Source organism: Vanessa tameamea, chromosome 20 (assembly GCF_037043105.1).
Source record: "Vanessa tameamea isolate UH-Manoa-2023 chromosome 20, ilVanTame1 primary haplotype, whole genome shotgun sequence".
Classification (NCBI taxonomy): Eukaryota; Metazoa; Arthropoda; class Insecta; order Lepidoptera; family Nymphalidae; genus Vanessa; species Vanessa tameamea.
In genome coordinates, this window is record NC_087328.1 from 2,405,185 (window position 1) to 2,420,210 (window position 15,026).

At 32.6% G+C, this 15,026-nt stretch overlaps 1 protein-coding gene across 1 annotated transcript; it reads left to right on the plus strand.

Annotated features, from left to right (window-relative positions):
• Positions 1-5,196: 5,196 nt before the first annotated feature.
• Positions 5,197-14,567, plus strand: LOC113403780 (UDP-glucosyltransferase 2-like). The gene is made up of 9 exons (XM_026644371.2): positions 5,197-5,299; positions 8,923-9,078; positions 9,763-9,865; positions 11,455-11,644; positions 11,876-12,070; positions 12,346-12,568; positions 13,150-13,369; positions 13,485-13,704; positions 14,202-14,567. The coding sequence occupies exons 2-9, from the start codon at positions 8,923-8,925 to the stop codon at positions 14,476-14,478; spliced, it is 1,584 nt and encodes a 527-aa protein (XP_026500156.2). The 5' UTR covers positions 5,197-5,299; the 3' UTR covers positions 14,479-14,567.
• Positions 14,568-15,026: the final 459 nt, after the last annotated feature.

Genomic DNA, 15,026 nt, shown 5'->3' on the forward strand with positions numbered 1-15,026 from the left:
ACGTAGATAAATATTACATATGTACTTTCCGAATCGAACCGAACCGGTAGTTTTAGAAATATCCCGAGATCAGTGGCGGACTAAGCCTGTTGGAGACCCAGGGCGGCAAATCTGAATGAGCTGAATGAGTTTAAAAAAAATGTCAGTTTACATTTGTGTGTATACATAAGTGTTTATGTTTGTTTATTATATATTTATGTTTATGTATAAAATGTCTAGATGGCTGTAGAGTGTAGTGATCTTGATGAAATTATGTTGGTACTAAGCACATTTTTAAAGTCTTATCTAGAATTTGCCACTGCCCGATATATTTAAATTAATGTTTGAAAACATACGCAAATTGTGTTTCGTGCACAGTAAGAGTAGATAGATCGGTGAGGTAATGTGTAATTCTCATCGGATTCACCACAATTTTATCTTTTACATTTTTTTTAAAGAGTAAAATGCTACATGGAATATTAAAAGAGTTATTCTTTAAATACTCCATCTAGTTGAACATATTCGTTCTTTGTAGGCAAAGTTAAGCAATGATAGACAAAATTACTTAGCAAGTTCATAGCTTTAATCACAGATGTCGCTAATCTGGCGTTATAAAATCCGACGCAAAAAGGGTTCAAAATTAAGTATCCTGTGTTTTCAATGATCTATACTTACCACCATCACTACCAAAACCACTTATTACAATAAGACGAAAAAGAGGTATTAGTCAGAACAGGTTACTTAAAAACTTTGCTAAAATACCTCAGCATCATGGCTCCAGCTCGAAATACCTTCAATTTTTTTTTTATTATTCAATTATCGAGGGCTTCAGACAAAAAACTACCTAACGTAACCATTTCGCGTGACGCATGCCGCGCACTTTGCGCATGGCATGGCACTTAGAGCAACGAATTAAACACATAAACACATCAAATACCAATTGTATTAGGTATTTATGCGGCACTGAAATCTGTTTTATTTTGTCATATATTTGTTTATTAATAAGGAAAACATACTTCAGTAATTCCCCGTGGTTGCAAACGACGAGGATGATTTGCATTTCTTAGTCAGATTTAGGTTATTATAAGATGGCCCAGTGGTTGGATGATTGCGGGTTCAAACCCAGGCAAGCACCGCTGAATTTTCATGTGCTTAATTTATGTTTATAATTCATCTCGTGTTCGGAGAAGGAACAAATCGTAAGGAAACCTGCATGTGACTAATTTCAAGGAAATTCCGCCACATGTGTAACCAACCCGCATTGGAGCAGCGTGGTGAAATAAGCTCCAAACCTTCTCCTCAAAGGTATAGGAGGTCTCAGCCCAGCAGTGGAAAATTTATAGGCTGTAGGTTATTATTGAAGTGTAACTTCTTTAGAACAATTGTGATTAGAAACTCGTTGAAAGAAAATACGTCACAACAAAACGATCAAATTAAAGTTTTTTTTTTAATTTTAAATTAAGTTTTTTTAATAAATATGGCTTCGGCTACGGCTGCCGTTTACATAAAAGACTAACGAACTGCACATTGAATCAATTATATTAACCTATAACGGTAATTATATGTTACCGATTCTATTATGATCCAACTTTGCTAACAAACTATTCCTCCCAAAGATGAACCAGTCCCAATTATATTCCGATACAACTTTGAACGAACCACAACTGGATCGTTTCGTTTGTAAACGAGATAACCGTCTGAACTGCAACGATTCATTTCGATTGCGATTAACTGTAAATTTTTAGTAGAATTCGGGCCCAGGATGTACAAGTTTCAGGCATATGGAAACACTGGTGGAACATTGATGCACTGTATTCCATCACCATCATCTGACATGACCTGAGAGATATTAAATTTATTTATCAAGAAAAACTACTCAATATAATAGTAATATTAATAAAAAGGACCAATAATTTTTTATTTTATTGAGGAAGGCGGTCTAGCAAATGGGTCTTCTGATGATAAATGAAGAGAATTGCCCATAGACACTGGCACTTTAAGAAATATTAACCATAAATGCGGCAGCGACTTTACAAACTAAGATGTTATGTGCCTTTTACCTGTTTTACTGTTACACTGGCTTATTCGACATTAAAACCGTAACACGTCAATTTTAAGTATTGCTGCTTGGTAGGTATTTGCACAATATATCCGAAAAACTTTTAATGACCTGGATCTGGAATTCAAACCCAAACTGCAGCTGGGTAAGATAACTGATAAACTAGGGAATTGCTATTAGTATTAACGACACATAGATAAATTTTAAAACTTTTAAATTATTGAAGTTATCACAAAACTGTTTTTACAGTACGTGCGTATTGAAATAACGATTAAAACGGCATAATAATTTAAAAATAAGAAAAAAACACATAGCGACTTTTGCAGGCGCAACGACGATTTACGAAATATGTTGTACTTTATTTTTGAGTTTTTAATTTTTAATTTACATTTTAAGAATAAAATAAAAACGTAACAAAAATAAGTGTTGAATGTAAAGTGAAAACTGATTCAAGTTCGCTCATTGTGTAATGAATGTAACTAGGGTTGACAACTTTCCAAAATTGACCGCAAAAAATTAGGACTCAAGAATAAGGCCAAGTCTATATATATATTAAAAAAAAAACATATCGTACACAAAATGTAGTACTTTTTAAATTATACTACACAGTCTCAATAGTTATTTTATCCACTCATATCTCACCAAACCTGTAGGTGTATCGTATAAAACAAAATCGCTTCCCGTATTGCTTACGCTTAGATCTTTGATGATACGCAACGGATTTTGATTCGGTTGTCATCAATAAACAGAGTATTTCAAGAGGAAGGTTTACTTATAACACATTGATACTAACTTTCCTGGTCATAAAAAACAAGAAATTTCCTTTTTATTTGATTCTCAATCTAAAAATTACCTACATATATATAAACCATTATTGTACCCGTGTAAAACCGGGACGAGTAGCTAGTGTACGTAAATCGATTATGGTATAATATTATGTATCAAATACATTCTAAGTTTTATATTCTGCAACAAATTTAGGTAAGCATTTTTCTGTCCAAACAAAAAAAACATTTATCCAATATGGATTGCACAAAACTTTCTAAGGAAATTCAATAATGGTAAAATAAGGTTCCATCAAATCGAATAAACTTGAACCCTTGCCATCCCACGAATTCAAAAGTTAAAATTTTGTTACACGATCTATTCACAGCAATCGTTATAGACGAAGGAAGGAGAACTAAGTATTTAACTTAACGACTAAGAAACAAGTTCGACCTTGAATTGTCAAGGTTTGAATAATCTTCGTTACATTTTAGATACGTAAAAAATTGCTGGCGAAAACATTGCATTTAAAATTTAAGTAGATGTATATATATTAATCGATCGCTGTTTGTAGTGCCAAATATGTTAGATCTGTGTATCACCAAATTGCATCGAATTTGTAAATCTAAAGTTTGTTTACACATCAGCCCGCATTCGTCCACTGCTGGACATAGGCCTCTCCAAATGCACGCCACTGTGGTCTTTCTTCGGCAACTCGCATCCAGCTCCTGCCAGCCGTCTTGCGCAAATCGTCACCCCACCGTGCCTGAGGACGTCCTACACTACGTTTGCCGAGACGCGGTCTCCACTCTAGAAAACGTTTTCTCCCCAACGGTTATCGGTTCTACGACAAATATGGCCAGCCCACTGCCACTTCAGCTTACTAATCCGGTGGGCTATGTCGATGACCTTGGTTCTGTGACGGATCACCTCATTTCTGATGCGATCCCTCAGAGATACTCCGAGCATAGCCCTTTCCATAGCACGCTGAGCGACTTTAACCGGGTGGACCAGCTTTGTCGTGAGTGTCCACGTTTCGGCTCCGTATGTCATGACGGGTAGGACGCACTGCTTGAAGACTTTCATCTTAAGGCACTGTGGGATCGACGATGTGAAGATTCGTCGTAACTTCCCAAATGCTGCCCAACCTAGCTGAATTCTTCTATTCAACTCATCCTCAAAGTTGTTTCTACCTAATCGCAATGTCTGCCCGAGGTAGACATATTTTTGAACAACTTCGAGGTTTGTTTATCTGTACTATACTAATAATATTACTATGTAAACAATTATTATTTGCCTTTAGATCTGACTCGTATGTTCCATTGTGTAATAGTATAATATTGTTAGAATAAGAAGATATTTAATTCACATACGACAAGTTTACCTTAAAAGTGTGATCCTTCCTTATGACAATAAGATTTAAAGTTCATGTCAAAAAAACATTGATAGATAAGTCACATTACTCAGTACAAGATTATATTTAAAAAAAAACTCAGTGTTAAGGGTTTGGCTTGAGTAGGTACCACGTCAGGAACAAAGGAACTTCTTAGCTACAAAGGCTGGTAGCGCGTTTGCTTTGTAAGAAATCGTTAATATTTCTAAAAGTGCCAAATTTTATATTCGGTGGGGTTTACTTACCATACTGATGGTAAGTAACCCATTTGCCAATTTTAGCCTACCTATTATCAAATGCTGCCTTTATATTATTCGTATATTTTTAACAGAGAATCGAAGTTGCTAGCTAGTTTATTTATAAATGCCGTTATCCTCAGGCATGATTCACGCCTTATGGTCATTACCGCAAACCTTGATCGAGTTTACAGCTCGCCATGCAGTCCGATGTTATATGTTTTAAACATTTTAAATTGGTTTTAATATTATATAAGAAAGTAACTAAATATAAACTTGAACATTTATCTATATTTCGAACCGGTGATTAGAACGTAAGTATAAGGTTTAAGAGCCCCCTTTGTAATATATAATATATCGATAAGATTTAATTTAATATAATCTATGACAACTCAAGCAAACGCTATATAAATAAAGAACAGGCAAACGAAATACTAAAAAAAAATTAATTACTCTACTAATATTAAAAGAACGACAAAAACACAACAATGTCTATCTGACCCAAAGCAAATTTGAACTTTAAGGAAGGTTTTTTTATTCCAATCACTTGATGACCAACCCCTAAAAAGCGAGCGAAGCCGCCGGCGACCTCTAGTATTATATTAAGATAATTATATATTAACTTTCCTATTTATGTTATATGTATGATAGATAAACAAAATAAAAATAATAAATAGTTTTTTTTTATTGAACTGGTAATATTTTCAATGATTGATAACCCTAATAATCGTGTGTCGAGACTCAAAGTTTTGCTCATAAGGTAAGTTCAGTGTGCGCGTGCGCGAAGACTCGTCGAGTGTTTTTTGCGTAAAATGCAGTGAATTGTGACATTAAAATTTGTATACTGAGCAATATTAAACGGATACGGTAAATGTTAAGGTTTCTATATAAAATAATTTCTTGTATTTTTTTTTATTTTAACGTCGATAGATTAAAAGTCATTATAAATAAATGTACTCACAGTAATGATGTTTTTCGTGATATTTAAAAAAGTAATTAAAATAAATATACAATGCTTACTATAAATTTATATCCAAAAGTGCTTTTTCGTGATTGGTGAAAGTTAAATGGAACAATTTTGTTTGTTAGTTTCAATTATTAATTTTTAATTGATCTGATTATGTTTCAAAGATTTTGATGATCATTCTTTAAGTCAATTAGGTAGGGTTAGTCTAGAAACTAAACTCTTCAGATATTCTACAGCGAAACAGCAATATACCATAAATGTAGTAAGTAAGCTTAGTTAAGTAACTGCAGTCACAAGGGACATGACATCATATCTCCTAAAGTTGATGGTGTATTGGTGATGCAATGAATGGTTAATATTTCCGACATTAACCATCCAGGTGGACTACATTTATTTCGGGTTCAAACCCGGTCATGATCGCTGTGTTTTCTTGTGCCTAATTTCTGTCTAGAAAATTACATTTAAAGTTAAGTTAGTTCTATGCCAGATGTACAATTTTGGCACTTTAGTCGTTCTTCCTTACCGCTGAAATGTATCCACAAACTCACTTCGGAGTATCAGGGATTACTGTTTCAGCTATAAGAGAGGGAAACGGGAGTGGTATTTTTATAGGAATTTTACTCGTACAAAGTCGAGGCGGACAGCTAATGTGTTATATCACAAATAAATAAGTACATACATACGACCAATACGAAGCGATAAGAGTTAGAACAATAAAGATAATTTAAAGCGCTTGTAAATAATATTCCATCACACATTGTATAAATTAAGTTAGCGGTTGTGATTTAAGATACGCATTATATATGGACAAACAAACAAGGTCGCTCTCCGCCCGTCTGTACGGACTTCGATGCGGTTGTCGTCAAAATAAACTTAAGATATGAGAAAGGTATATTATAATAGAGAAAAGTCAAGAATTTTAAATATCATAGACGGAATTTTTTTTTTGTTATATGGGTCTAAGGCACTGGTATATAGACGCGACTTTACACGTATGTAATCGAGCCGAGTAACTAGTTTTTAACTTTTTTCTTTCACTCATACATACAAACTCGTTTGTCTCTGCATCTTACAGTTAAACTAAAAACCAAAATGTAAATATACCACTTTTTTATTTAAAAGTATAAAATCGAAATCAAAATATTCTTTATTCGAGGTGACTCATAAAAACAGGTTTTGTACTTCATCCCTGTAACGGCATGTTCAGTATTGAATTAAATATAAAATTCTGGTTTGGAATGTAGATTCTTCCGAGAAACGGCAAGAAATTCTGTAGTTACTCTTTGCCACTAGCTTACATAAGTATGTTCATTGAAAACTATTATTATTGAAAATTATTAGTTTTTACCCTACGTTAATATCAAAGAACACCAGCTGATTATCATCTATTTAGTCATTAATTGAGTTATAAGACTTATTTATTAATGACTTTCACCATCTAAATACACACGAAATAATCAAAGGAGATAAAGTTTCTTTGTTTCTTTAAAATGTCACACAAATATATTAAAAACTAGCTGTTACCCGCGGCTTTGCCCGCGTAGAATATGAATATATTTATTATTAACAAATTAACTTAAAATATTACGTTCATGTAAGACCTCTTTGTATAATACCACATTGGTGTGTATTTCAGTCCTTAAGGTAGAATATCCAGAAACGCTTAAATTCGAATCAACACATTTTTTATCGGAAGCCCAAAAATGAAATTTCATGCTTCTAACTTCAAAAATGACAGACTTCCAGACTAATCTGTATACGAAATGTCAACCCCTATTTCTCCCCGTGGGCGTAAAATATCCAGAAACGCTTAAATACATATCTACTCATTTTTAATCAGTATCCCAAAAAAAAAGTTTCATGTTTTTAATTGAAAAAATGACGGACTTCCATAAAAACTTTCATCCCTTATTCACCTTATTTCACCCCCTCAGATGTAGAATATCAAGAAACGCTTAAGTACGTATCTACACATTTTTAATCAGTAGCCTATAAATAAAGTTTCATGCGTCTAACTTCAAAAATGACGGACAAAATAATATAAAAAAAAGCTTAAATACGTGTTTACTCATTTTTAATCAGTGTCAAAAAATAAAGTTTCAGGTTTTTAACTTAAAAATGATTGACTTAAATAAAAACTTTCAACCCTTATTTTACCCCCTTAGGGGTAGAATATGCAGAAACACTTAAATAAGTATCTACTCATTTTTTATCAGTATCCCAATAATAAAGTTTCATGTTTCTTTATTAAAAATGACGGACTTCCATATAAACGTTCAACCCCTTTTTCAACCCTTTAGGGGTAGAATTTCCAAAATCGCTCCTTAGTGGGTGTCATGATATGTTAGTTTTTAACTGTACAGCTTAAAATATAAGTTTTATGCTTCTAGTTCTAAAAATGACAATACTTTCAACACCTTACAAACTTTCATCCCCTTTTCAACCCTTTACAGCATTTTTTTCAAATAAAAAGTAGCCTACGTCCTTTCTCAGGCTCTAAACTATTTGTGTACCAAATTTCATTTAAATCGGTCCTGTAGTTTTGGCGTGAAACCGAGACAGACAGACAGAGTTACTTTCGCATTTATAATATTAAAATAAAATATGGATAATGGATGTCCTACACAACTAAATATAGGACAGTAAACACTTCAATCGACGAGCATTGTAATAGATATACGTACTCAGTATTGTTGATTATCACAAGCATCACTTGAAAACGACGTGATGAACCTCACCAATGACATATTATCTATTCACTACATATTACGAATGATGTATATTAATATTAATATATACATACTCATACTTATTCTAACAGCAGAAGGAGTGCGGATAAACAGACCTTAAATCTACATATAACATTCGATTCACTAATAACTCTGATATATTGCACTAAAACAGTTCCTAATTAATATATCTTTATTTATAATCAGATTCATCTTAATCCAGGTTTGAACGTATGGGTTTAGTATCGTCAATTCTAAGACCATAAAAAGGCACCCCAGAAGGTCTCTTGAAAATCCGTTTTGGGGGTAGGAGAACCGCAACTGTGCTTGTTATGCTTAAGATGGACTTTTTTTTAATACAATAGTATTCCACTAAAATACTTATATCCATTTATACTCCTGTATAGTACATATAGTATTTAGATACATTTCCTTTAGTAAAATATTTGGAATAAATATTTGGAGTCGGATATATATTTCGTTTAAATTTATTGGATTGTATAATGATGTTTTAATAAATAATATATTATGGCAATTTATTATTACTAATGATAGATATATTAATGCTTTCTATAGTTTTTCAGAGGAGGTTTATGGAACTTAAACCCCAAGCATCAGTTCCGCACTTGAAAAATATTTTTGTAATTAAAGATTTTAAAGAAGCAAGCATTATAAACCCTACTTAAATAATCTCATATCAAAAAATATATAATTTGCAACCTGTTTATGACACCAATACTGAAATCTTTATTAACATTATTATTTATAGTATATGTACATATATATGTTTACAGATGGCATCGCGAAAGATGATCCTCAATGTCATCCTCATATTAATGGTGTCTTCGAGTGAGGCACTAAGACTGTTAGTGTTCTTCCCACTGTATTCAAAAAGCCATAGCATCCTGGGACAGGGCATGGTCAGTAGACTGCTGGAAGCTGGCCATGAGGTACGTCTCCTTAAACCAAGGACAAAATTATGGAATATTAAGATTTTAAGTGATTTTCAAACGGAAATAATTAAAAAATTTGACAAGACTTTCTAGGCGAATATAAAATCTAAATCACCTATTTGGTATATCATATTTATCTACATATATTGATTCTGAACAATTCAGAAAGCATTTGCTTTTTTCCTTGGTCGTAGGGCTTTATACAAGCCCGTCTAGGTAGGTATTAACCACATACTTAGTATTGTTGTGTTTCAGTTTGAAGCGTGAAGACACGAGATGGCCCAAGTCCAATTAGAACGCGTGCATCTTAACCGATGATTGCGGGTTCAAACCCAGGCAAGCACCACTGAATTTTCATGTGCTTATTTTGAGTTTATATTTCATCTCGTGCTCGAAAAAATCGTGAGGAAACCTGCGTGTGTCTAATTTTAACGAAATTCTGCCAAATGTGCATTCATCAACCCGCATTGGATGTCTATGGGCGGTGGCCACTTAAAATCCCACAGCCCATTTGCCCATCCGTCTACCTATCTCTTAAAATAAATAAATGTTTATTAATTAATCTAAAATTTTATATGATCTTAGATCAGAGTTATTGTATGTGATAATGTACCTACTGGGAATAGTTTATTGAAATACTCACGGATATATTTGATGCTAATGGTGTCAAATCTGTTTCAGGTAGTCCACATAACTTCATTTCCTCGTGACAAATCAGAAGCAAACCTAACAGAAATCAACTTACAGTCTCTGGGCGTGAAAATGAAAGCTGAAGCTGAAAAGCGTATGTTATCAATTCATTTTAAAAGAATCTTATTAATATGCCAATGAAAATTTTGTATGTATTGACATTTGCCACTGTCACTGACTGCTGAACGCATTCGAATATTTATTTCACAAAGATTATGAAGAGTAAATAAACGTAATATTATATCTGTGAACAATAACTCATAATCGTAAACTACATTAGAACACTTATTAGATATTATTCCATCAAACAGGAATACTTGTTATAGTTGTGTTCCGGTTTGAAGGGTGAGTAAGCCAGGGTGTAGGCACAAGGGACATCTTCCCAAAGTTGGTATCGCATTAGCGATGTAAGGAATGGTTAATATATATTTCACCAATGTCTATGTTAACAGGTAGCTCATTTGGCCGTCCGCCTGTCTATCTAATAACTTTTTTTTATAAAAAGATTAAGATTACTTACAATTAAAATTGTATTCATGAAGATTATTTTTAAGTGTGGCATTGTAGCACTGTTGTAATATTAATTTTTTTTTTTTTTTTTTAATTATTATTACATTTTTATTACACAATTATTATTATTACATAGTATAAAACAAAGTCGCTTACTGTCTGTCTGTCCCTATGAATGCTTAGATGTTTAAAATTACAAAACGGATTTTAATATGGTTTTTTTTTAATAGATAGATTGATTCAAGAGGAAGGTTTATATGTATAATACATGCACAATATAATAGAGAAACAGTGATAATTTTATAGGTTTCTGAAGTGATGTCGTAAATAAACACATTTTTTGCGCTTACATTGCAAACGTAAATCAAACGCAAATCTTCTTTTAACTGTATATTAAGAAGTTACTATATTAAGAATATTTGTATACGATAAAAAATATAACGTTGGACTGTTTGAGATACATTCAAGGTCCGATAGTATTTTTTTTTAAATGAACGTTGAGGAATTGACGATTTTTTAAAGATCAGTGTCTTGGCATCTACACATTTTGCACGCACAAGCACAAAACAAAATTCGACTTCTTGCTAATCATGTAATTAAAAAGTTATCGGAATAATATAACTATAAAATTAAAACAAAACTTCACACAATCTTTCTCAGATCAGTTATTTTTTTTAACGAAATAAGATTTTAATATTTAATTAACTATTAAAAAGTGCTTACTTAAGTATAAGGCTTCGATTAAGGTTAAAACAGAAAGTAAGAAAGTGCCTTAGCAGATTTCAATAAGAATGGTGTTAACAATTAATTCAGTCTTTTTTTTTTCTTTTCATGTGACTGCTTCGCAGATTGCGAATCGATTTGTTTTTTTTTATACGATGATTATATAACGAATTAATATAAATGAGGATTTTTTATGTAATATGCAGGCGAACGGATTAATGATCGAATTGTGATCATAATATCAATAATAATATCAAATATAAACTAAAAGTATCAAAACTTGTCAAACCATCTACATAAACTTCATTCCATATTATTTTTTATGTAACATGTAGGCGAACGGATTGATGTGGGTAATTCAAATTATAATCATAATATCAAATATAAACAAAAAGTATTAAAACTTGTCAAACCTTCTACATAAACTTCATTCCGTATTAATGTTTTCAGTTGAACAATTTAAATTAAAGAATCTCGTTGGTAAAGGAAATTTTGGAGATTCGCTTTTCTTTATATACTTCACACACGAAATACACAAACAGATATTAGATGACCCCGCTTTGGTGAAGTTACTCAGTGATCCAAAGGAGAAGTTCGACGCTGTTATTCTGGAGTGGTTCTTCGCTGACGAAATTGCTGGGTGAGAATATTTGTAACATATGCTTTATTGAATAAGGAATATGAATAATTCATGTGCAAATATTAACAGACTATAACTGAATTTTAAAGACAAATAAATAAAGTAATTAACAGCTGTGCACCCCAAATTCGTAATATGTCTCAATAAACTTAATCATCTTGAAAATCTTTGCTATAAAAAGCGCACAAATTTGTACGTAATTAATTACTATGCCTTTATTTCTTTTTATAGGATAGCTCCATTGTTTAAATGCCCCTTGATATGGTTTGGCTCAACAGAAGCTCATTGGCAAGTTCTAAAGCTAGTCGATGAAATTCCAAACCCATCGTTCACCGTGGACCTATTCTCTAACAGCACACCGCCTCTTAGCTTCTGGGAAAGAATCAGAGAATTGTACAAAGTTTTAAAGAAATCGTTAATTATTGGGTAAGTCCGATATTAATTTGAAAATCTCATTTCTTAAAGTTTTAAAGCAAAACTGAAATATGTATCGTCGTAATATCATTTTCCCTCGTTGATGTTTCGGGGAAATTGGAAATTTGTGAAGTTTGTTTTACTTTTATTGAGCTTACGTAAAGAGTTGGTTTAGAATCATCACCAAACACAGCCAGTAGAAAATCTTAAATCTGAGTAGTTAATAGCTTAAGTATAAGCTTATAGTAATCATCTTCAATTAAAAAAAATAACTTTCCAAATTCCAGTGCCCTAATAACGCCATTCGAAAAGACCATTTACAATAATGTGTTCAACAAAATAGCGGCTGAGAGGGGTGTGACCATTCCCTCGTATGATGAAGCAGTATACAATGGTTCCATGTTGCTCCTCAATTCACATCCCTCCATTGGAACACCATTTAGACTGCCACAAAACGCAAAATATATAGCTGGATATCATATTGACACGAAGGTTAAACCTTTACCAAAGGTGAGCAATTGTCCATAAACTAACTACCCTGCCAGTGACTGGATTTTCAACGCAAAATCAAATCAAAATATTATTTAATGAATTAGGCACATAAAAGGATTTCTGAATGTCAACATCATGTTACAATGTAAAGATACAACCACATAAAGTATGTACTTTCCGAACCGGAGAGATAAACTTCTACCGAGAAGAACCGGCAAGAATCTCAGTATATATTTTCTCTTTAATTAAAGAGTATATCAATAAAGTACAAATAGATTTATTTCCGGGTTCGATTCCCGGCCGAGTCGATGTAGAAAATGTTCATTAGTTTTCTATGTTGTCTTGGGTCTGGGTGTATGTGGTACCGTCGTTACTTCTGATTTTCCATAACACAAGTGCTTTAGCTACTTACATTGGGATCAGAGTAATGTATGTGATGTTATCCAATATTTTTTTATTTATTTATATATCCTGCCTGGAAATCAACTATAAAATACTAAGTCTCTGCTTTTTAATCATTAATATAATTTTGTATTGAGGAATATGCCTTATTAGTAATAGGCCTAGTTAAAAAAAAATTGTCTACATTACAATTAAAGGAAATCGAAAATATCATGAATGAAGCGAAACACGGAGTAATATACTTCAGCATGGGCAGTAATCTGAAAAGCATCGATATGTCAGACTACATGCAGAAATCTCTGCTTACAATGTTTAGTACACTAAAACAAACTGTGATCTGGAAGTTCGAAGGAGATTTAGACAATGTTCCAACAAACGTCCATTTATTAAAATGGGCGCCCCAGCCGAGCATTCTTGGTACGTATTGAGACTTATTTATTTATATTTATTTGACAATTAAATCATAAATATAAATATTAATAAACGCAAATGCCCTTACAAGCTTTTACTTTATTTTTATTTTTTATTTCAGCTCATCCAAACCTCAAGTTCTTCATAACTCATGGAGGACAACTGTCTACAACTGAAGCTGTCCATTTCGGTGTGCCAGTTATTGGCATCCCAGTGGCGGGAGACCAACACGCGAATATGGGATCTGTTACCAAGAAGGGTTTTGGTATTTTGGTCAATTTAGCTGAAAATATGGCGATAAATTTACAAATAGCTATAAAGGAAATGTTAGAGAATACTTCGTAAGTAATAAATTATTATTGTTAATATTTAATTAATTGTAAGACTGTCTCGGAAGGTACCACCACTACTCACATTCTACCACCAAGTAGTAATACTTAGTATTGTTATGTTCCAATTTGAAGGGTAACTGAACCATTGTGACTACAGGTACAAAGGACATAACATCTTGGTTCTGAATGGCACATTGTTAATGGAAGGGCTCGTTAATAGTTCTTACAGCGGCTATGCATATGAGCGGTGGTAACTACTTACCATCAGGTGGTCTACTGGCTTGTGTTTGCTACCTGTTTCAAATTGGAAATAAAAATAATAAACTAATAATCGTATAAAATAAAATGGATTAAACTGTAATAGCAAAACTTAGTAGTATTAATTAATTGCTATTTAATTTGTTAAGGCGTTTAAAGGACCTTTTGAAATCGGTATTTCCTTGCTAAATTTTTTTTTATACTAACCAATTAATTATATTTGTTTTTATTTTTTTTATACTTTCCAGATACACAACAAAGGCGAAGGAACTATCTCACATCTTTCACAGTCGCCAACAAAAGCCTGGAGATGAACTTGTATTCTGGATAGAATACGTTGTTAACACACGTGGAGCTCCACATTTAAGATCACCAGCTTTATCAATACCTTTTTATAAAAAAATATACTTAGATTTGTTAGTTCTGTCTATGTTATTATTATACTTGTTAGTTTTGGCAACAAGGCGTTTTGTTTGTAAAAGATGTAGAAGAGCTTCCAAGTCGAAGAAAGAGAAGAAAAACTAAGATAGTAAAATAAAACATTTCATAAATGCATATCTTTATTATATATGTTTAATTAATTAATTATAAAAATAATATCGTTTTTCATTAATCGCCTACAACTTTTATTTAAAAAAATTTTGTTCCCTTTTATAATTATTTTTAAAAAACTACAGTAACAGGATGCAAATGCAATTGGCCTTAGCCATGTAAAGGGACTACATGGCTAAGGCCTCCTCTACGTTTGACGAAAACGTCATTAATAGCTTATTTCTCATTGCTCCAATGCGAGTCGGGAAATTCATATCTGGCAGAATTTCATTGAATTTAGATACACTTTGACTCGCAATGTTTTCCTTTACCACTGAGCACGAGTTGAATGATTAGTGAAAATTAATAACACAGTCACAATTAAGATGCACTCGTCGTAATCACTGGGCTATTTGGGCTCAAAAAACCTGCCTGTTAAATAAGTTTTAGATTCAACGAGTAGATAATAGATGTATATACACGTACATCTGCTTATTTATCATTTATAGCACGCCGTCAGATAATATTAAAGTCTACAGCGA